This window comes from Humulus lupulus, chromosome 2 (genome assembly GCF_963169125.1).
Source record: "Humulus lupulus chromosome 2, drHumLupu1.1, whole genome shotgun sequence".
In the NCBI taxonomy this organism is placed as follows: Eukaryota; Viridiplantae; Streptophyta; class Magnoliopsida; order Rosales; family Cannabaceae; genus Humulus; species Humulus lupulus.
In genome coordinates, this window is record NC_084794.1 from 4471191 (window position 1) to 4494949 (window position 23759).

General features: G+C 39.3%; 2 protein-coding genes across 2 annotated transcripts; one reads left to right on the forward strand and one right to left on the reverse strand.

The window, feature by feature from the left end:
- Positions 1 to 1290: 1290 nt before the first annotated feature.
- Positions 1291 to 9082, forward strand: LOC133816980 (probable alpha-mannosidase At5g13980). Its single transcript, XM_062249343.1, has 29 exons — positions 1291 to 1718; positions 1841 to 1924; positions 2015 to 2103; positions 2200 to 2374; positions 2540 to 2659; positions 2864 to 2947; positions 3086 to 3157; positions 3318 to 3431; positions 3614 to 3714; positions 3800 to 3893; positions 4002 to 4166; positions 4240 to 4323; positions 4437 to 4502; positions 4602 to 4658; positions 4869 to 5088; positions 5202 to 5341; positions 5417 to 5488; positions 5630 to 5686; positions 5779 to 5850; positions 6018 to 6065; positions 6180 to 6299; positions 6381 to 6446; positions 6748 to 6860; positions 7126 to 7210; positions 7666 to 7776; positions 7915 to 8010; positions 8210 to 8257; positions 8471 to 8539; positions 8637 to 9082. The coding sequence occupies exons 1-29, from the start codon at positions 1512 to 1514 to the stop codon at positions 8862 to 8864; spliced, it is 3057 nt and encodes a 1018-aa protein (XP_062105327.1). The 5' UTR covers positions 1291 to 1511; the 3' UTR covers positions 8865 to 9082.
- A 141-nt stretch (positions 9083 to 9223) lies between these two features.
- On the reverse strand, positions 9224 to 15492 carry LOC133816979 (uncharacterized). Its single transcript, XM_062249342.1, has 8 exons — positions 15237 to 15492; positions 12275 to 15104; positions 12026 to 12184; positions 11743 to 11922; positions 11176 to 11370; positions 10836 to 10934; positions 10099 to 10713; positions 9224 to 9932 (listed from the first exon to the last, which is right to left on the reverse strand). The coding sequence occupies exons 2-8, from the start codon at positions 15080 to 15082 to the stop codon at positions 9570 to 9572; spliced, it is 4419 nt and encodes a 1472-aa protein (XP_062105326.1). The 5' UTR covers positions 15083 to 15104; positions 15237 to 15492; the 3' UTR covers positions 9224 to 9569.
- Between the last annotated feature and the right edge of the window lie 8267 nt (positions 15493 to 23759).

Consider the following 23759-nt stretch of genomic DNA (forward strand, 5'->3'; position numbering starts at 1 on the left):
CGAGGGACTCTTAAAAATGGTCTTTATGCTTTCCCTTCCTCAACATTTCGTCTGGTTCATCCTTACTCCGTTTCTTCCTCTGTCAACATCACTCAATTGCCTGATTCACTCAACTCAAACTCTGCAGCAACTACTTTTGTTTCTAATATTTCTAATTCCAATAAGTCAGCTACTCCTACATCTATTTTTTTGCTTTGGCACAATAGGCACCCATCTGCCAAAGTTGTAACACAAATTCTAACTCTGATTGTAATCTTCCTCATATCAATAAAACAAATTTCGATTTCTGTTCAGCTTGTTGTCAAGGCAAGATTCATAAGTTTCTGTTTCCTAGTTCTCAATCTGAATATCATAATCCATTAGAATTAATTCATTCGGATCTTTGGGGTCCAACTCCTGTTCTTTCTTCTAATGCTTAACAATATTACATACATTTTGTTAATCACTTTTCTAGATACACTTGGGTGTATCTTCTAAAATCTAAGTCTGAAACTGTTCAGACATTCATCAACTTTAAAACTCAACTAGGTCGTTCAATAAAAACTATCTAAACCAATTGGGGAGGTGAGTATCTAGCCTTTACTCAGTACCTTCTTGATCATGGTATTAACCATAGAGTTTCGTGTCCCTCCACCCATGAGCAGAATGGTATTGCTGAAAGAAAGCATAGATATCTTGTCGAAACAATCCACGCTCTTCTTGCTAATGAGTCTTTGCTCCTAAAATTTTGGGATGAGGCTGTCCGCACATCTACCTATCTTGTCAATAGAGTCCCTTCATCCGTGATCTTCAACACCACTCCTCTTACTCGTCTTTTTCATAAGAAACAAAGAGACCATATAAAATTATAAACTAGACTTTACACAGTTACGATAATTCATTACTTGTAAAAGATGTTAAAAGAGGTCCACTCTCATAGTTTTCACGTGCAACAACACTCTTAGTGAATAAATATTGATATTTGACATAATAAATAAAAAAGAAAATTCTAATGCTAATGCTAATCTTTGAGAATAATAATAGAAAAGAAAGATGCTAATCTTCGCTTGATACACTATGATATGATCGAATATATATATATGAATGGTCAAGATCGTATTTTTTTTTTCTTCTTCAATAAAATGTAGTATTTAGTTTTAAAAATATTAGAAATTTTGTTTCAAAAGTCAGGTTTATGGATAACAAGGGATAAGGACCATCTCCATCGTCCATATGGCCCACCTACCCAACGAATGTGTCCCCCTTTGCATTGCATTGCACTGCACTCTTCTTTACTTTATTACCAAAACAAAATAGACCCAAAAAAAAAAAAGTATAATTTAATCCTTAAAAGTCTCAGCTTTATCTGTAGTTTCCTTGTATAAATGTATGTATGATCTCTCACTCTCTCTTTTACCGGTTCATGCATGATCACTTAACTCAATGCCCAACTAGCCCACTTAAAGAAACTGTCTTTTTTGCTTAAACAAACACAAATAGCTCAAACACCAAATAGTTGAGTTGGGTTTGAAATGGGGACTCTTGCGGCGGCGCTCTTCTTCTCTGTGGTTATGGTGGCCGGAGTTGCAGTGACCCAATCCAAGTTTATGGTATACAACACCTCTCACTCCATTGTCCCTGGCAAACTTAACGTCCATTTGGTTCCTCACACCCACGACGATGTTGGCTGGTTGAAGACCGTTGACCAATACTATGTTGGTTCCAACAATTCCATCCAGGTATATTTTCTCTCTCGGACTATATATAATTATATGTATATTTGCTTTCTTTGTATGAGTTTAACTTCTGGAGTCTGAGACTATTTTCCTCTTTTTTTGTTTTGGTTTTGTGATTGGGAAAGGGGGCTTGCGTGCAAAATGTGTTGGACTCTTTAATCCCAGCATTGTTGGCTGACAAGAATCGCAAATTTATATATGTTGAGCAGGTGAGTCTTTGGGATTTTGAGTAAATGACTTATGATTTGGTATGTTTGTATGTATGTATGACTTTGTCTTCTTTTGTTTCATTGATTCAGGCATTCTTTCAGCGATGGTGGAGAGATCAGAGTGAGGCAATGCAGCTTGTGGTAAAGCAGCTTGTCAACTCGGGGCAACTTGAGTTCATGTAAGTATCCAGTGTTAACAAGAAAAATGAACACAACTTTCATGTTTAAAAATACCAATTGGATTTTGAATCTTTATCTATTTTCTTTTGTTGCAGAAATGGGGCCATGTGTATGCATGATGAGGCAGCCACCCATTATATTGACATGATTGATCAGACAACTCTTGGGCATCAATTCATTAAGGAGGAGTTTAATGTGACCCCCAGAATTGGTTGGCAGATTGACCCCTTTGGACATTCTGCAGTGCAGGCTTACTTGTTGGGAGCTGAAGTAAGCATATTATTAATGCCTAATTTGGGCAGAAAATTTCCCATTTTGTCATAGCCTTAAATAATGATGTTTGAGGTATTTGTTTGTTGATTATTTAGATGCTGAAGGGAAACTTATTTATGTATGTAAATTTCTACATGGTGTGGACTTTTCCTATTGCTGTAGGTTGGATTCGACTCGTTTTTCTATGGTCGGATAGATTATCAAGATAGAGCCAAACGCAAAGGTGAAAAGAGTCTTGAAGTTGTCTGGCGTGGTTCTAAGAGTCTTGGTTCATCCTCTCAGGTAAAAAGCTAGCCCTTTATGTTATTCTATTTTTGCATAGCTACTTGACTTTTTAGTAATGCTATATATTTTTGTTGGTAAAAGGTAATGTGTTTCCAGTGGCATTTAATACTCACTTATTGTTTTCTTTTTTATCTTTTCATTTATGCTGAATCAAGTTTGTTTCTTGGTTTCTCATAATTAAACTCTTCCTAATGGTTGCAGATTTTTGCTGGTGCATTTCCTGAGAACTATGAACCTCCATCTGGTTTCTATTTTGAGGTCAATGATGCTTCGGCAGTAGTTCAGGTTTGTTATCTATTTTGAGGCTAATGATGCTTCAACAGTAGTTCAAGTTCAAACCAAGAAAACTTACAAATTTTTTATAGATTTTCTTTGGTGCAACTTGTTTATACTCCTAAATTTATTTATTTCACTTGCTTGAAGGATGACCCTGAATTGTTTGATTACAATGTTCAAGTGCGAGTAAATGACTTTATCGCTGCTGCAGTCGCACAGGTAAAATATTAGCGCATCATATTTTTTTCTAGACTTTTCTTAAAGATTTTATAATGGGTGCATTCATAACATTAGTAGAATGAGCTGTTTTGAAAACCCTTTTTTTTTTCCTAATTCATTAAGGTGTTTCAGTTGCTGATTGTAATTATTTCATTCTCAGGCTAACATAACTCGGACAAATCACATAATGTGGACTATGGGCACAGATTTTAAGTATCAGTATGCTTACACATGGTTCAGGCAGATGGACAAGCTTATTCATTATGTGAACTTGGTAACTGCTCCTTAAGACTTGCCTAAATGGCTTTAGCTTGTTTTGACTGATGGTTCATTATTTCATGCTTCCATGGTATTTACTGTCAATCTGTCTAGTTTCCTCTGCTCTTATAGAACATTTTCTCTCTTAGAACTTTTGTAATTCTGAACTCTAAATGATTTTTTTTACACATTATCTAGGATGGTCGTGTTAATGCATTATATTCTTCTCCATCCATATATACTGATGCAAAATATGCTACTGATGAATCTTGGCCGCTCAAGACTGATGATTTCTTTCCGTAAGTTTGATGTTCAACAGTCAATACAATTTCTTTTCTTCCTGTGTCAATCTTTTATTAGATTTTATATGATGCATCTTTGCAGTTATGCCGATCGTGAGAATGGTTACTGGACAGGGTACTTTACCAGCAGGCCATCCGTGAAACGTTACGTTAGAATAATGAGTGGCTATTATCTGGTATTATTATTTTATTTTAGTTTTGAATGCTTTAGTAGCCTCTTTATCATATGTTTAAAAATAGTTCTGACGTAGTACTGTTTTCATATCAATATATTTAATTATCAGGCTGCCAGGCAACTAGAGTTTTTCAAAGGGAGAAATAAATTAATCAATACAGATTCATTAGGAGATGCCTTAGCGATTGCTCAACATCATGATGCAGTCACTGGCACAGAAAAGCAGCATGTGGCTAATGATTATGTGAAACGACTTTTTATAGGCTACAAGAAGGTGTGGATTATCTTGCCCTTTGTTTTTCATTTCTGATCAAAGTGTTACTCACTTGTATATTATCTTTTGGCAGGCTGAGCAATTAGTTTCATCTTCACTTGCTTGCTTAGTTGACCATGCAGATGGATGTGAGAAACCTACTACAAAGTTTCAACAGGCAAAGCATTATTGTCCTCTTAATTTTGCCAACTATTTTCCTTTAATGATGTCATAGCCAGAATATAAATACCTTATGGATAACTCTTTTTATTTTTTATTTATTTCCTTCAGTGCCCACTTTTAAATGTAAGCTACTGTCCTGCATCAGAAGCTCATCTGTCTCAAGGAAAAAGTTTGGTAAGGAAGAATTTTACCACTTTTCATTTCTTTCTCGTATAATGGGTGCAACTTTCCCACTTTTAAATTTAGAATCTTATGGTATTTTATCATCTATAGGTTGTTGTGATCTACAACTCTCTTGGATGGAAAAGAGAAGATGTGATTCGAATTCCTGTAAGTAATTCCATTATGTTTTATTTGATGGATGTTCAGTTCTGACTTTATATGTATTGATTGTTTTTTGTACCTCTTATTTCATTGGAGCTGAAAAAAAAAAGTGGAAAAAATGTATCATATAAGGAATCTAGCTTTAATGGAACTGAATATCTATTTATAAGATACATTGAATCAAAATTTCTATTTATAAGATTTTAATTGTTGTAGGTGATTAATAAAGATGTCATAGTTCATGATTCTGAAGGAAAAGAAATTGAATCACAACTTGTTCCACTTGTTGATGCCCATGTGAGCTTAAGGAACTACCATGTTAAGGCATATTTAGGCCAAACTCCAACTCAGACACCAAAGTATTGGCTTGCATTTGCAGTATCCATTCCACCACTTGGTTTCAGAAGCTACACAATCTCAAGCGCAAAAAAGCCAGGTCCTCTCTTACAGTTGCTATTCCTTTATCATCTTTTCTTGAAGGGACACGATACCTTATTTTCCAAGTCCGTTATAGGGTTGTAAGTTGTATTTTTTTTTTGTTGCTTGTAGGTTCTAGCTCAACTAGATCATCAGTACGCACATTTCACACTAGTGGGAAATCTACTGTTGAAGTTGGCCAAGGAAATTTGAAGCTTACTTTTTCGTCAAATCAAGACAAACTTACTAATTATGTTAACAAAAGAAACTCGGTATGTAATAAGTGGGAAAGGATTTAGCAGGATTTTACTTATCAATTTGTAGCTAATGATCCATTCATTTTTAAGGTTGAGGAGACATTGGGGCAATCTTATGGATTTTACACTGGATACGACGGGACCAAGGATAAAGCTCCCCAGGTAGATAATTGGATAGGTGTATTGTACTTGTATACATTTGATTTTATTGCTATTATCATAAACTTCCATGTCTGATAGGTTGATATAACAGTTAAGTTCATGATTTCTAAAGTGTGATCTTATCATTACTTTTATTCTTAGAACTCTGGGGCATATATCTTTCGTCCAAATGGCACATTTCTCATAAAACCAGAAGAGGTATTCAAGAAGCTCAATTATATATACATAATACATAGACTGAAATTCTTAACAAGTTCCAGTAATTTTGTTATTTGCTATACGTGTTTCAGGCCTCTTCCACCATAGTTCGTGGGCCAATAATAGATGAAGTGCATCAGAAGGTCAATTCATGGATATATCAGGTGCTTTCTTTAATTTGTTGTAGAATGTTCTCTAGTTATTGTTTATCATCTCATTGTGTGATATTTCGCTACAAGTTATAGAGGATTTTCCCTCTCTTCTATTGTTAATATGATAAAGAGCTTCGAATTTCTTTCGGTCAGTAATGTTGTGTCAATTATGCATGCAGATCACCAGGCTTCACAAGGGGAAAGAACATGTTGAAGTTGAATACATTGTAAGAGTACTTCACTGCCTATCAAGATGTTTTCTCCTGAGCCAATGCTTTAGTAACTACAATTCTGAATATAGATTGATGATTTATATTTATTAACATTATATGCATCTTCAGGTTGGACCTATACCCATTAATGATGGAACAGGCAAAGAAGTTGCAACTCAAATAACATCTACTGTGAATAACAACAAAACATTCTACACCGATTCTAATGGACGCGATTTTATTAAACGGGTATTTCAGCTTATTCTTCCACTTAAGTGATGTTTTTTTTTCTTATGCTCATAAAATGATCCTTGGATTTTCTTTTTGCAGATTCGTGACTACAGAGCAGATTGGGACCTTAAAGTGAACCAACCCGTTGCTGGAAATTATTATCCAGTATGTTTAGTCCCCTGGAGAAACCACCAATTTTGCATTTTTTTTCTTTCTTTTTTAAAATTTTTTTTTTTATTGATAGTCTTTTTGAAACTTTAACCTTTAAATTTTAATCAAAACTTAGTAAAGTATGCCTAGATGGACTTTCTCATGTATGAAAAGGAGAAGTTTGGGATAATAATTATGATTATCTTGTATCTCTATACATTGTTTTGCTGTTCATATTACATGCCCTACATCACTATGAATTTGAAATTCATTTAATGTTCAAAACAATGTCACATATTTTTGTGTTCTTATTCAGATTAATCTCGGAATTTACATGCAAGATGATAAAAAAGAATTTTCAGTTTTGGTAGATCGATCTGTCGGGGGATCCAGTATAGTGGATGGACAAATCGAGCTGATGCTCCACAGGTATGGTGATATTCGAAAAAGCTTCTCCATCACAGAGCATATCTTAATACTTGATCACTTATAAAGATGGTTCAATGCTTATCTTCATTACAATTTTGTTAACTTGGAATGAATTCCCTACCTTGACAAATGGAGAAAGAAACAAGATGATATCGGTTGCAACTATAAACTAAAGCAGAAAACTGATAATTCTTTCTGTATGGATTTTTTAGTATAGAAATTCAATGTCATACTCGAAATTCCTCTGGTTTCTCTTGCAATACAGGAGACTACTTTTAGATGACTCCAGAGGTGTTGCTGAGGCTCTAAATGAGACAGTGTGTGTCCTCGACGATTGCAAAGGACTAATTGTAAGTACTCGTGATTTTTAATCAGAATCTAATATTCTTCCTACTTTGAACCATAGGTAATAGGTTTATGTGGTATATCTATTATCGCTTCTCTAATGAATGGTATTAGTAAGTTGTTCTAGCTTCTGGAGGACCTGCAATAGCTCTGAGTTCTTAGGTTAGAACCATATGTTTTTGTGAAAGATACACTCTTCTTTCTTGACAAGTAATCTTACTAAATCATTTCATGTAGACAAGATTATCTATGCACATGTGGTTTTGTAGTTATCATACTTCTAGGAAATCATAATTTTTCCAGTTGTCTTCTGAGATTTGCTAACACATATAAGATATCCATATTTTTCCTTTTGGTGTTGTCATTGTTAACATATCAAGATTCAGTAACTTGCTACACTTTTCTTTGTCATAAATTTTTGAATATTGGCCTGCCTTTTATTCTTGTTTACTTTATTCAGATCCAAGGAAAAGTATATTACAGAATCGACCCCCTCGGAGAAGGTGCTAAGTGGCGTCGTTCTTTTGGGCAAGAAATATATTCTCCACTTCTATTTGCCTTTTCTGAGCAGGTGATGATAAATGAAACAAATCACAAATAAAAGGGACATTGTTGAGTACAGTGTTCATATCTCAAGTATTCTAATTTGCCAAATTGGTCACTCAAAGGTCATTGCTTTTTTTTTTCTTTTCTGTTCTTTTTTTCGCAGGATAGTGATGACGGTATTAAATCTCATAGAGCAACTTTTTCTGGGGTTGAGTCCTCCTACAGTTTACCTGACAATGTTGCTATAATTACTCTTCAGGTACAAATTTTACATTGGGCAATAATTCTTGATTGATGCTTTATGAATTTATCTTATCTTGTTAATGTGAAGAATTGAGTGTTTCCAGGAGTATTTGGACTTCAATGGCCAACCCCAAGTAGATGTACCAATCATAAACACGTTGTAATTTCCCTGTTATCCTTCTTTTTTTAATTGCTGTCTTTTCAAAATCTTACAGGAACTCGAGGGCGGGAAAGTGCTTCTTCGGTTGGCGCATCTATATGAGGTTACAATTTTTACATTCTCATTGTTCTTCATTTTAGAAAATCTTACTAGTAGAAGGTAACTGTAAATTAGTTTTGAATTTTTCCCTGAGCTAGCAATACATCACTTATGTTACTTTAATCCATACTGATAATATTATTAAGATGTTTTGCATGTTAGTCTGGATTTCTGATGTTTCGCATCTGAATTTCATGTTTAATATGGCTATACAAAGATTGGAGAAGACGCGGATCTATCTGAAAAGTCGAATGTGGAGTTGAAGAAGCTATTTCCAGGAAAGAAGGTTAGTAAAGAAGAGCAGCATTAAACTCCTCAACATTAGCCAACCTTTTTGATGTGTTTGTTTCTTACTATTTGTGTCCCTCGTGTTCGATTCTCAGATAAGCAAATTGACAGAGATGAGCTTATCTGCGAACCAAAAGAGAACAGAAATGGAGAAGAAGAGACTGGTGTGGAAAGTCGAAGGTCCTTCCTCGAAAAACAACGATGATTCCAAGCTCGAAAGGGGCCGACCGGTTGATCCTTCAGCACTAGTTGTGGAACTTGCCCCAATGGAAATTCGCACCTTTGTTGTCAACTTTGTCCCAAACATGGTATCAAGTATTTGATGCAGTGAGAGCTTCTTGAATGTTTTGACAGGCCTCTAGTTCTTGTTACCAAACACATACCTCTTTGAGCTTCACTCGTTACTTTTTTTTAAAAAAACTTTGTATAGTAACTAAATAAAACTGATCTCATTGTGTCTTTATGACTATTGGCAATGAATTCTATGCAAATGGGAATTGGTTTGGATGAAAAAAGTTTGATGCTAGATATTTCACGACCATTTCAAGGCTTGATCACAAGTTTACATTCAATTCTAATTTTCTAACTTGAAAGCAATGTAGAAGATTATGACTAACATGGACCAATTAATATTCTTATCTCTATTGAGAACATAAAAAAGGAAGAGCATCAAAACACAAACTACCAAAAACAATCCCTTTTATTATCAATACTAATTAGAAGCAATACCGCTAAAATTCTTCTCACTATAAATTTAATAATAATAATAATAATAAGTGAAACTTATAAGCAAACCAATCAACCCCGGTGTGTTTCAATGAAATGAAAAGAAAATAAAAAATTGATCATCGTAACCCAAATGCAAACTAGAGGAAAACAAACCCCTAAACATGACCAAAGAATCACCTATATACTGAAAGATAAATATTAGTATAAAAATATATTATATATGTTTGGGAATGTCCCACCGAACTGTGTTATTCTCGCCTACTAAATAAGCCAGTTTGTGTGTGTATTCACTCACTCATTCACAAACCGAACCATCGCAGGCATGATTTATAGGAGAAGCCGCCGATGCCCGCCAAAAACAGGGCCAAAACAACGACAACGAGTGCAAGAGCTCCCCACATCCATGGCTGCATTCTTCTCCTGCCTCTGTTTCGAAGAGGTAGAGGCATAGACTTAGCCCTGCTCGGCTTTAAGAATTGAGACCCCTTCTGAGGCCTCTTCACAGCTGCTGTTGTAGATCTCTCCTTGGTTTCAGACTCAATAGTACTAGCAGCAGCAACTTCCGAGCTTGAAGTTGGAGCGGAGTCCACTTCATCCTCGTTTGTAACATCTGTTTCGTTTGCCTTCTTTCTTTCCTTCTTCTTAGCTCTCCTCTCTCTTTCCTGCAAATGATGGTACAATTTAATAATGAGAATAAGAACAAGAATTGTCCCCATGCAACAACAAACAAATATTGGATTTTGTCCTTGAAAAATCTCGTAATCTTTTAATAATTATCAAGTGTCCGATCAATCCAATCGCTGATATGAATATGAATATACATTATACCTTTTCTTTTTCTTCAGCTTCCTTCTGTGCTCTAATTTCTGCCCTGATTCGGGCTTTCTCAGCCATTTTCTTTTTCCTGTCCATTGCTTCCTTAGCTTTGGCTTTCTCTTCCAACTTACGCAGTTGCTTCAACTTAGCCGCTGCTTCTTCTTTTCTCAATTCCTCTGCCTTTCTGGCCAGCTCCTCTTCCTTTCTAGCCAGCTCCTCTTCCTCTTTGGTTCGTCGAGGCTCTTCTACTTTCTCTTTCTCTTTCTCTTTCTCTTTTGTTTCATCCTCACGAGAAATGATTGCAGGGCTAATAGTAGACTTTGCAGCCTTGGTTTTAGCAGTTCGATCCTCTCTCTCCACAACCTTTGCAACTGATTTATGATCTGGTTTCTCAACTTTTACAAGAGACTCTTGTTTTACTTCTTGTGGAATGGAAGCCACTTTCACATAGTTATCCTTGTACACTCTGTTGTTTACAATATCAGGTATCACTGGTGGCTCCTCATCAGGACCAAGTGCGCGACCGTCTGATGTTCTCAGCCGCCTGAGTGTACTCCTGGTATTCCATTTAATGTATTCTCTCCTGAAGGCATCATTGTTGTTCCAGAGTTCCATGGTTCTCTCGACCTGTATAATTTTATTTATCAATACAAAAAATTGGGTTGGTTAATGAAATCATAAAAAAGTTAAGAGTTTTTGTTAGAGAAAGAAAGACTAACAAAAAGTATCAAACGACTCGATGAACTCACCTGATCAAGGCAAAGACACTGCAATTGCTCTTTATCTCCATTTAACGATAAATTCTGAGCTGCCTTTGCATCATCCTTGTACCTCCAAAAATTCTTGTTCTGCAAACCAAATCAAAATCATGATCCATCCAATGTAGTTTCATCACCCAAGAAATTATGACCATTTAAACGAGAAAAAGTTCAAATAGAAGTGATCAGATCTAGCATGAGAATCTTCTTGACTGAAGATGTTACATATGGGATGGAAAACCACCAAAATATTGAAAGTATCAACCACATTGCCCCTTTCAGCATAATTTCAAAAGATGGAGAAAAGAACGGACTCAATAAATAAAAGTACCTTTTCATATTGTTGTTTCCTCAAACTCTGTAAATGTGCATAAGCATCTTGACGAACGTCATCTGCAGCTCTGTATTGGGATAGAATGCTGTTCAACTTTTCATTTTCATCCTTAAAACTCTTCTTAGCAGTTTGGGTGGCTTCCTCAGCTTTATTAAGTTTGTCTCTTAGTTGATCCAACTCCTTCCTTAAAACCTGAAATTACCAGAAGCTAATATAAATTAACAATTCACCTACATTGCTGACAATATAGTATGACATTAACTTTGATCCACATGTGCCCAAATGACTATGTGACTTGCCACTGCAGCCTTAAACTTTACCTAGCAAATTAAGTGGCATCTCAGTACTTCCTTTTTTAAAAAAAAAAAAAAACTAGGCTCCCTGCCTAACCCTATAATATTTGGATACCAAGAAACTATAAAAATTGATATGTAGGTACCTAGGAGGGACTCAAACCTCGGATCTTGTGGAAGCAAACTACATACTTGATCATTTGATCTACCCTTCCTGGGTTCTCACAAACTATTTATGTAAACAAAATCAAGATCAAGTAGGAAATGGTACCTTCAAGCGATCTTCAATTTTATCCTTCTGGTCTAAAGTCTGTTGAATTTCATCCTTCGTACCCATGCTGGAAGAGAGCTGTTCACGATGTTGCTTTAATTGCTTAATTTCTCGAATGTACTGTTTCTCTTCTTTCAAAGGCAGGGTTTCGTGTTCTATCATGTGTTCCATACTGCGTATCTGTTCATGAGCAACAAATTAAATAAGATAGGACATGTGTAAACATAAGAAAATCCAGAAATATCAGTAATCTCTGAGAGAAAAGAAGAAGAAAAAAGTGTACCCTGCCATCAATATCCCCAACAGATAATGCATTCTTCACTTTGTTAATCTCTGAGAGAGCAGAATCCATTTCCTGGCGTTTGGACTTAAACAAGTCTCGTGCAGCTCTCTCCTCCGTTAAGAGAGCTTGAACTTTATCAGAGTAATCCTTAAGAGCGGCCTGACCATTAAAAAAATCACCACAATTAATAAGAGAAAAAAAAAAGCATACACTCAAATATGGTGGCAGTCATTTGCAGAAATTTCTCACCCTTTTTGTCTGAATATGGGCACGAAATGCATCCCTACTTTTAGTCCTTTCTTCGACTTGTGACTGAGCATCTTTAATCTGTTCTCTCAAGTCTCCATCATCAAATCTGGGAATTCTTATCAAGAAATAGAATGGTCTTTTAACCACCTCAACTTCAACATTTTGTCCTTCTGAAGAATCTTCGGGTAATGATGTAGAGGCTTCATCCTTCTGATTTCTGTCAATACTTGCAACTTCTTGACATGTGGAATTCACATCGTTGTCTACATTCTCCAAAATATGATTACTATCTACTCCACTTTCAGTATCCTTACCTTCGGAAGCAGTAACATCATCACCGGGCATATCTCTCTCGCTTATTGCAGATGCATTCTCAGCTTCATACTCTGGCTTTACATCAGCAGCAACAAGCACTGGCAAACTACTGTCATGATCGACTGATTCAGCCCAAGAAATAGACTGGCTGCCAGCACATTCAGGGGTCCTGTCTGAATTTTCAGATTCTACAACTATGGCATCAGTAGTAGAGACTTTCTCTTCGACATTGGAAGTGCTGACGATCTCGGGTTGGAAACTCACATCATTATCAAGGGAGTTTGGAATAATCTCAATGCTTTCCTGATTTGACTTTCCATTATCAGCCTCTGATCTCACTTCTTCAACATCACAACTTGAAAGATCTCCAGCAGGCAAAGAAGCTTCATTTTCAACGTCAGAATTCTCTGTTATTTTATTAACAGAGGCATCAGGAACGTTTTCACCACTTACAAGCGCATTGGAACCATCATAAGAAGATGTCAAGCTTTCAGCATTTTCAACAGACTCAGTTTGTTCAGGTGTATTTTGACTGGCATCAACCGAGTCAGTAATAATAACGGTTTCTGAAATGCTCTCCTGCTCAAGACCAGCGGCCAAGTCCTCTCCATTATTTTCAGATAAAGGACCTTCGTTGAGTTCTACTTCTGTCGTTTGATCAACTTCAGAACATGAAGGTGTTTCCAAACTGCGCTCTAAATCCACTCCATTGTCCCCTAGGGAACCTTCCACAGGAACCTCTTCAGAGAGGCTCAATGGTTTCTCATCATCAAGAGCTGAAGGGCCATTTTCTTCAGCTGGATTTTCATGGACAACACCTTCTGAAATGCCATCCTGTTCATAAACAGCAGCAGGTACAACATCACAGCTTTCATTGGAGACAGGCAAATCCTTTATTACGGCTTCAGCACATGGAGCTATCGTAGGATCCTGCTGGACCTGCTCCAAATCATTAATTGGACTCCCAGATGAATCTCCCGAAGGAATCTCATTGAAAGGCTCAGCTTGTTCCTTCTCCTGATGTGTAGAACTTTGAACATCTGTAACTCCAATGTCAGACTCCAGATGTTCTTTTTTATCTGCAGCCAAATCTGGTTTATCCTCGGCCTTGTCATCATTAGCAGCCTCCACGTCACCATTGTAAGTCGATTGCTCAGGTATGTCAACGGCTACCATCTCACTCTCGGTTTTATGGTCAGTAGTCATACTACCATGAACATCTTCACCTCTTGGGTCATCATTAGATTCCTCAGCCTCCACCTCAACATTGTGGGCCGGTGGCTCAGATTGGACAATGACTTCCGTCTCATTATCGGTTTTATGGTCAGCAGTCGACAAATCATTACTGATTTCAACAACTTCCACCTCGGCATCGTGTGCTGGTAGCTCAGATTGGTCAATGACTACCGTATCATTCTCGGTTTTATGGTCAGCAGTCGGCAAGTCACAACTGATTTCAACAGCCTCGACATCGCCATTATGAGCCGGTTGTTCAGGTTGATCGATGACAACTGTTTCCTTCTCAATTTTATGATCAGAAGTTGACAAGTGACTACTGATTTCAACAGCCTCCACATCGCCATTGTGAGCCGGTTGTTCAGAATGATCGATGACGATTGCGTCGTTCTCAATTTTATGGTCAGCAGTCGACAAGTGACCAATGATTTCAACAGCCTCCACGTCGCCATTGTGAGCTGATTGTTCCGATTGATCAATGACAATCATCTCGTTCTCAATTTTATGGTCAGGAGTCGACAAGTCACGACTGATTTCAACAACCTCCACATCGCCACTGAGAGCCGGTTGCTCAGATTGGTCAATGGAAATCGTCTCGCTCTCAATTTTATGGTCAGGAGTCGACAAGTCACAACTGATTTCAACAGCCTCCACATCGCCACTGTGAGCCGGTTGCTCAGATTGGTCAATAGTAATCGTCTCGTTCTCAGTTTTATGGTCAGTAGTCGCCTCTACCTCACCATTAAGAGCCAGTTGCTCAGATTGGTCAACGGAAATCGTCTCGTCCTCAGCTTTATTGTCAGCGGTCGATAAATCATAACTGAATTCAACAGCCTCCACTCCGCCATTGTGAGACGGTGGCTCAGATTGGTCAACGGCAATCGTTTCCTTCTCGGTTTGACAGTCACCATTACTACCATGCGTTTCTTCTCCTCCTCCCTCGACCTTATCATCATTGACACCATTGTGATCTGGTTTTTCAACGACTACTAAAGACTCGCCCTCCTCCAATTGAACACTGTCATTATTTTCCGCAGGCAAGTGAATAGTTTCGCCACTATTGAGATCAGAGTCAACGAGATCCTTATCCCTGTCGTCCGTACCTGAAACGAAAACGTAAGAACCATCGAATTCGTCCTTGGCATTGGCAGGATCGTGACTACTGGTAGTAGTAGGGCTGGGATCCCGATCAGACTGTTCCTGAGTCACCGCCTCACCGCCATTGGCGGCCACAGATTCAAAAGCGTCGGCCGTCATTGTACACCGAATCAAAGACGATCTACAAACAATTACATTATCCGATTATTTTTCTAATAATTTTTCGCATGAACGAATCTGAATTTCGATACATCAGATCAGAAAAAAACAGAAAAAACAAAGAAAGATCTGGCGACGTGAGAGATGAACTTACCGGTGATAATTCAGATCGGAGTGGCGGAGGCAGATCGAGAGCGAGATCAAGAAGCGAAGCGCATCAATGCGGAGAATTTCAAGGAAGAAGATGAAGTTTGAAAACGATTCGCACAAAAACACAAACTAAAAATGCTCTATTTTCTCTCTCTCTCTCTATCTTTCTCTATCTCTATATATTTATAGAAATCTATAGATATTTATAGATATAATATGTATTTAAATTTAAATGCTGTTCTTCTTGAAATCAAATCAAACACCTCCCAATCTCTCTCTCACTCCAGTAATTATTTTATTTTATTTTTATTTATAATAATAAAGAATTCCAATATGGCTAAAATTATATTTTGGAGTTTTGTTAGGAATGAGCAACGACGGTGATTCAATTAGAGACGTCATTCCCAGCCTATTATTAATAAATATTTAATCATCCAACTCATACACCAATAACATATTATCCATTTTCAAAAGAAATTGCCAAAAGTAACTTTACTTTTTACGAATTGCACCCCCGTACCTCAATTTTCTTATTTTAAAAGATATTTTTTTTTGGAAATTATTATAATACAACAAATACAAGAAAAAGTTAAAATAATTAAAATTTCAGGATCTCTCCAGCCATAAAATCCATCCTAGTGATGTCATCGGGGCGAAAAATGTGTGTTAAAAAAAATTATTATATTTTACATAAAAAGCAATTATAATCTAAAAGGAAAACTCCATATTCTATACTTAAAAGTCCCTACTCTATAACTAAAAAAATGTTGGCTATCTTTCTTTATACCAAAACATGCTAAACTTTGTTAGAGTTCCTAAAATGCGCTCAACATAATTTGTCACCTCTCTCTATCTCAATTTTTTCCCCCAAAATCCATCTCCTCCGGCCGTGAGTTCCGCCACCACTCCAACATTCAGAGTTGTAAATATGAGTTGGGCTTTCTAGCACGACATGAAACCGGCATTAGCCCGAGAAGCACGACACGACACGAAAAAATATAGATTTGGGCCAGGTACGATACGAATTGAAAATTGGCACAGCATAACAAGCCCGAAGGCATGACACGAAAGCACGAACAAACTTGCCTGAAACCACAATACGATAAAAAATCTGATATTTTTACATTAATAATAATAATGAATTTTTATTTATCAATTGTTTATAAATTAAAATGATAATAAAAGTCTATTATTTTTCTCAATATTTATATTTTAATAAATACAAACAAAGTGTCATATGTATATTTGCGTAGTTTTATTTATAGAATTTTATTAATTATTTTTATTAAATTTATATTAATCTTAAAACTATCCTATTTTAATTTTTTTTAATTATTTATTTTATTTTATTTAAGTTTAAGTGTTTACAAACTACTGTTAAATATAATAATATTCTATTAAAGTTAACATTAAAAAAATAAAAAACCGTTAAAACCAATATTGACCCTCGAATTGGTCAACGACACAAAGTCGATAAACAATAGTGTTGACGCCGTTTTTCGTCAATCAGTGAAAGAAGAGCACGTAAACAACAAATAGTAATGACCAATTAAGATATAACAACGCAAAACACGATTTTTACGTGGTTCAGCAGTTAAATCTGCCTAGTCCACGAGTCTCTGTTATTAAACTCAAGATTATCTCTGAAAATTCTTAAGAATGAATTCTTCAGAGTTTTCTCTCAAGGTTCAGACTTTCGGTCCATTACAATGGTGCACGACTTCTCTATTTATAGAGAAGGATGCAGAATACTATCCCACATATTTTGGGTAGTTACTCTTTTTGTGTAAATAAAATAAATGGCTTTAAATGCCTGCAATCCGATATAAAAGGAAACGTCCCCTGAAGACCAGGAGGCGTATAACTAATCGAATAACATCCCAAGATTTTATGGGATTTACAATAATAAATGCAGAACACGCCCTTTATAAACAACACTTATAGATATTCAAAGTCATTATCATATATCTCCAAGCCCTTAATCTCCCAGGTTTCTCATCAGCTTTCGAGCTAATGACATCTCTCGAGGTCACATGGCTTCGAGGTCGCACGTGTGTCAGGCTCGGCGCCCCTGATCCGAGGTCATTCCTGGGGATAGATGCATCTCGGGAGCTACCCTTCGAGATCGTGAATATTTCAAGGTCACCACATTCGAGGTCGTCTCGAGTCTTGCAGGCTCAATATCTAATCCTGGAGCATACTTCGGACACTGCGAATTCAGCTTTCGAGGTCACATTTAACATGGCTCGAAATCTGGGTATAACATCTTGCCCCCTCAAAAGTATTTGTTCGAATCCTAAGAGAAGGAAACTTTTAAACTACTTTCTTCGGAAACCGTACCGTCATACTCCTGAAAATGGACACGCGTCAGTTGGGTATTGCCCATTCATGGCACTTGAGTACTTTGGAAACATGCCCACGATCATTCATCTGCCATCTTTTCGGCGCCACCTTGTCATTGCCCCCTGACCGTTGGATTTCTTGAGGATTCTAGCCAATGGCCCAGATTAATCCTCTTCATCACTTCTCTCCCTTTAAATACCCAAGGTCTTTTTCTTCTTTTCATTTTACACGCATCAGAAACAAAGTAAAGGAAAGGACGAAGCCAGAGGCCATCCCAGAGAACGCCTTTCTCGTGCATGTTTTCCCAGCCGAAAAAACAAAGAACTCCCGATTCATTCGAGTCCGTGAGCTCATATTTGCAGCCTCTCCTTCGATCAGCGATCTCTCTGCAACCGCCATTATTGTGTAAGTGTGCAATTTTTATTTTCCTTTATGCCAGTTTCTGTCCATTGTGTTCTTGTTATTTCTGGGAATGCACTGATATATTTAGTATTATATGCTAGGGAGTTTTTGATTAATAGGCTTCTACATTTACGTTCTCGTACTAGGCGTTGAATCTCTGGTTTCAAATCCAGTTTATGTGGTTTTCAAAATTTAAAAAGCGTATCTTGCACACCAAGATATTTGGGAACACAATCTTGGTTTTTAAAGAATGCACGATACCCCACGTTACCTTTTCTGAATAACCGCCATCTTTTTCCCCTAATATTTCGGGATTTTCAAAAAATTATGTCCACTCTCCTCCTCTTTCCTGTAGAATACACGTTCTGATTCTTTTATAGGGTTTTAACATCGAGCTCGTTTCGTCCACAAGACCCGAGCTTGTCCTGTCAAGCTCGTAACCTTTGAACTATTGCATGCATGGCCCTCACCATTTTTTCTTTCTCGCTAGATGTCACAGAATCTGGAAAGACGGTGGGGGTCGCTGCTGGAAATCCCTTACAAGCCAAAAACCCCAAGCCCGGAGTCGTTGTTCGCTCGAAATCAACGCCGAATTCGGGAGTACGAGCTTGCGCGCGAGCAGGAGGATATTTGAGCTCATTATCGTCGTCAGATAGACGAGGTCATAGAGGGGAAGAGGAGAACTCTTCGGGAAGCCCTTTATCCAGAATTCAATTCAGGGCCTAGGCCAATTCCCCTCGACCCTGCACTAAAGGTCACTGTCGCATTCAATCCAGGGGAACTTCAATTTTCACTAATGGGGGAACCTTCTTCCTCACAGCCGAGGAAAGAAATGTTCGAGGCCGAGCACTATTGGAGCTCGGTTACCTCGACTAGTCAGATAACTGACATCTTGGCCCACCATGGCCTCAGCTTGTCTGGTTCTTTGAAGTGTCGAGCTCTGGCCAACCACGAACGAAGTTGTTTCGCCCCTGGGGGCCGCGACGCCAAGGTGAAATACGCGGCATGGAGCCAGGAACACATGAGGGCGGGGGCACTATTGCCTTTGAAGTCTTTTTTCAAGGACTTCACGGATTTCGTTGGGTTGGCTCCATTCCAGCTCAACACCAATTCTTACAGGGTGCTGTCTGCCCTGAGGTCGCTATACCACAAGCTGACGTGGGAAGGGCCTTCGCCTCAAGAGATTTTATATCTCTTTTGTCTGAAAAGCAACCCCTCCCGAGCTCGGGGAGGAGATGGCTTTTATTATCTTTCGAGCTATCCCAAAGAAAAGAAGGTCTTCGAAGATCTTCCCAATCATCCGCCTGATTTCAAAAAGGCCTTCTTCTGGACAGACGGTCTGTCCCCGTCTCGACACTACTCGTTCAGGCGGATTCGTAAGTATTCCCGTTATCTTTATCTCTGTGCTCGAGATTTTAGCTCTTAGATCCGTACTTAGTTGACATGTATCTTGCTTTCCAGCCAATTTTCAGCGTCCCACTCCTGACGAGACAATGAAGGGACATAAGGAGACCCTGCTCTAACTCCCTCATGGTAGGAGGTCTCTCCTGTACCTTTTACATGAGGATAAGCTCCGAAAATGCGGGCTTTTGGGGGAGGGCCGGTCTACCACGGACTGGTCCAATAAAAAATATGAACGCTGGGAGCAGGTGTCGCTGCCCACAAGCGTCCTCCCTCCGAGGAGAGAGGTGAGGACCCCACTTCCAGTTCGTACAAGGAGTCCGCCGTCGGGGAACGAGGCTAATGACGAAGCCTCGAGCTCAGACTCGGATGAAGGTAAAGCCCTCCATACTTCGAGAATGTGGTCCCCCACCTTACTAAGGCATAAGCCCAATAGGTTAGTCTCATGCCCACATGATAGATACCACTTCTACATATGGAGTTGGGTAGACGACTGTGTCCATAGGTTTGATAGCGGGCTCGGGAAGTATGACATTATGTATACTTCAGACGAGATGTGGAACGGGATAGCTGTCCAGTACGGGACCAACGATTATAGGGACCTTTCGAGGTTATCACCCACCTATAGGGAAGGAACTCCCCTTGCTTCTTCTGAAGATGAGGGAATTTCATGGTCCCCGAGCTCTAGTTCGGGGAAGAGTTCCAGTTAGGTCTTTTCTTCACTTGGTTTTTTTTTTTTTTCAAGCTTATTGTCAGTCTAACTCTGATTGGAACTGCGCAGGTGCCATGGACCTCGATCTTGACACTGTGCTATTTAGCGATGATGGGGCCGGAGCTCAGAAGAGTAAACGCCCGAGAGCCTCGCGGAGGCCCGACCGACTCTCCAAAATCCCTAGACGCCACGAGAAAACCCCGACGACTCAGACTACTGCGAGCATAACCGGGGAGCCAATTGTCCAGGTTGATGCATCTGGCTCAACCGTGCCCATCTCGCTTCCTCCGACCGATACTCAAATACCAGTCGGTCGGCCCCCGAAGAAACCTTCTGTAATGCCCCAAATTCTCCGATGTATTTAACGACGTGAACAGTAGGCCGGGAGGGCCATACTTGCTTAATTATGTTATTAATTGATAAAATGCATGTATATGTTGATTATATTATGATATGATGTGAAATGCATGCATGTGAGTCCATATTTATTGTTACAGGGGTGTGATGGTAATTTGGCCGTTGAGGGTAAATTGATTATTTATTCGCATGTTGGTGATATAATTTGAGACCACATTATGATGTGGGTTTGTTCGAGTCATTTGGCATGAGACGATCAAGGAATGTTGATTATCGGTTTGGTCATAACAGGTTTAAGCTCGGGGCTCGGGGTGAGTCTCGGGGTGTTTTAATGATTAGAGTGTTACCGGACATTAAAGGGTAACGGGAGGTGAAATATTGGTGTTTGAGGATATTGAGATTAGCGGGAAAAGGGAAGCGTTAATTATGATTAACGGTGTAGGTGGAAAATGTCAAAACTACCCTTGAGTTGGTTTTAGAAGCTTTAAAGACCTAGGGGTATAATGGTCATTTGGGATTTGGATATATATGGTTTAGATGGCTGTAGATAAAACATAACCAAAATAGAGTTTTGCTTCTTCTCCTTCCCGTAAGTTCATTTCTCTCTTCTTCCTCTTTGGAGTTTTGAGCTCAAGGTGTGGAATTAAGCTAGGGAACTTGGAGGTTGAGGTTGTAGACATAGCTCAGTCATTGAAGAGGGTTTGGTTTCGAATTTGAGGTGAGTTTTATCCATTTTTTTTTACTGGTTTTGCTCTGTTTTCGTTCATAGTTTTCAGCTTTAGATTTTGCTATGGAAAGTTGGAATCAAGGGGAGTTCTTGGGATGTTTTACTTGGCTTATGATGAGGGATAGTTATGGGTGATGTTTGGAGTTTTAAATGGGTGTTTGAGAGAGGTTTGGGTGGTGTTTAATTTGGGTTTGAAGGGTTGGTTTTAAGGGAAAACGCAAGGGAGGAAAAATAGGGGTTTTGGCTGAAATGGAGCTTGCGCCGCGGCATGGCAGGGGTGAGCCGCGGCCCTTGGGGGCTGCTGGGTTTAGGCGCCTCTGTCTGAGGGGCGGGCCGCGGCCCTTAAGGCATTTTTGGCCAGAATTAGCTTTTTGGCTCGGGGATGCAAGCCTAAGGCCTCGGGATTGAACCTACTACCCGGTTGAGCAGTGTTTGAGGTCCCGGAGGTTAGGTTTTGGTTTGGAAACCTTTTATTATTCATTTTATTGATGGAACCCCATGATTTGGTTATGACCAGGTAACCGCTAAAGGACCAAAAAGTCGATCGTTCTCAGGGTTGTTCTTTTATTCGTTCTTGCTCGAACCAAAGGTAAGAAAACTGCACCCCAAATGTGACATGTGTGGATATTCATGAGACATGTGATTGTGAGAATATGGACATGAATTGAATATAGAATGCTTAGCATATGTTGCTCATTAGTGCATGGTACTGACTTATTAGTCAGGTTTGGCAAGGGTGCAAGTATCAACTGTGAAGCTGTGACTTATTAGTCAAGTTCGGCGGTGGTACTGGGCACTGATCATGTTGAGCTGACTTATTAGTCAGGACGGCCTTAACGTGTGTCACGCAAGCCAACAAGATTTGATCAAATCAATTATCAGCATTGAATGACTCAAAGAGCATTAATGCCAGACCGACCCCGAGGGTCGACGAATGAAATAAGCGCTTGGAGGCTAGTGGCTTACTTAGCAGCCACTCTCCCATCTGAATTAGTGACATGTATGGCAGTCACTCAGTACGGTTACCAGAACCTGTTGAAGGCTAGTGGCTTACCTATCAGCCACTCTTCCATTTGAATTAGTGACTTGCTTGTCAGTCACTCAGTGTGGTTTATCAGGACCTCATGTGGTGTTTACTCATTTGTTTGAAAGCTTTATGCTCAGTGTGATTATAATGATAATCATTTGATAATGTTTATATAAAGTGTTATGTTTTCTTGCTGGGCCTTGGCTCATGGGTGCTATGTGGTGCAGGTAAAGGGAAAGAGAAGCTCACCTAGCCTTGAGTGGAGAGCTGATGTGGTGGTGTGTACATATGCAGCCGCTTGACCACCACGATCAAGGTGTTCTCAGAGGAACTAGGGGGTTACCCTATTTTTGCCGCTTAAGTCGGCGGGATTGTAACTTTACAACAGTAGTGACCATTTTGTACTGAGAACAGCTTGTAAACGTTTTGTTTAGCTCTGCAGAGCAGTTTGTAATGAAAATCTCCATTACCTTTTTACTAGCTTTATACCTTGACCTGTTAATTACACTTAGAGCATGTTTTTGACCAAAGGACTCAGGTAGTGAGTCAAATTTTCGGTCCACCGTTCACCGTAACTGTTCTGGGGTAGCCAGGGCGTTACACCTTTTGTCTCCAAGGTTCAGCTGCCGACGGCCCGACCTCATATTGAGGAGTTCGTGCTTGATGGCGCCGCTGGGACCCAAGGGGCTGTGCTCAGCTCGGACATCCTCTCTCGAGTGGGTCAAAGCTTTTCAGGCTTCGGCGCCGACCATTGGGACCTTGTGCACAAGGCCTCGGACTGCAATACTCTTTATGATAAGAGTATCGAACTCACTGCCACGGTAGCTTTCGCAACTCTCCTTTAAATGCTTGTGTCTCAGCTCGCGACCTAACTCATTCTTTGTATTTCAGGCCCTTGTCGTTTCAGCACAGCTCAACTATAAGCTGACCAACGAGGTGCACACGAGCATGTCTCTGGCCCAAAAGTCGAAGGACCTCCAGCTTAAGATGGCTGACAAACTCAAGGACTCGAAGACCGAGCTTGAAAAAGTGAAGACCCGTCTCGAGGAGCTGGAGAAGACGAATACCGAGCTTGAGCAGGCGAAGACTCGTCTTGAGAAGGCTAATACTAAGCTCGAAGAGGAGAAATCTGCTACCTTCGACATCATGGAGAGCGAGAAGGCCCGCCTCCGGGACGAGTTTAAAGAGCAGAAGGAGAGAGCAGTCGACCAAGCCATGTACAAGATTTAGGCTGATAATGCCGACCTCGACACTAGCTTCCTGGGTCCTCTCGAGGCCACGTATGTTGAGCGGTGGAATGCCCGTCTTGAGGCAAGCGAAGCTGCTCAAGAGACTGCTCAGAAGGATAGTCATGCTATTCGTCATGGGGGGTCCGGTGCTACTGATGCTGAGAAGGCCAAGGAGGATAGTCATGCTATTCGTCCTGGGGGGTCCGGTGCTATTGATGCTGAGAAGGCCAAGGAGGATAGTCACGCTATTCGTCCTGGGGGGTCCGGTGCTATTGATGCTGAGAAGGCCAAGGGGACTCCTCCTTAAATCTAATATCAGGGAAATCACT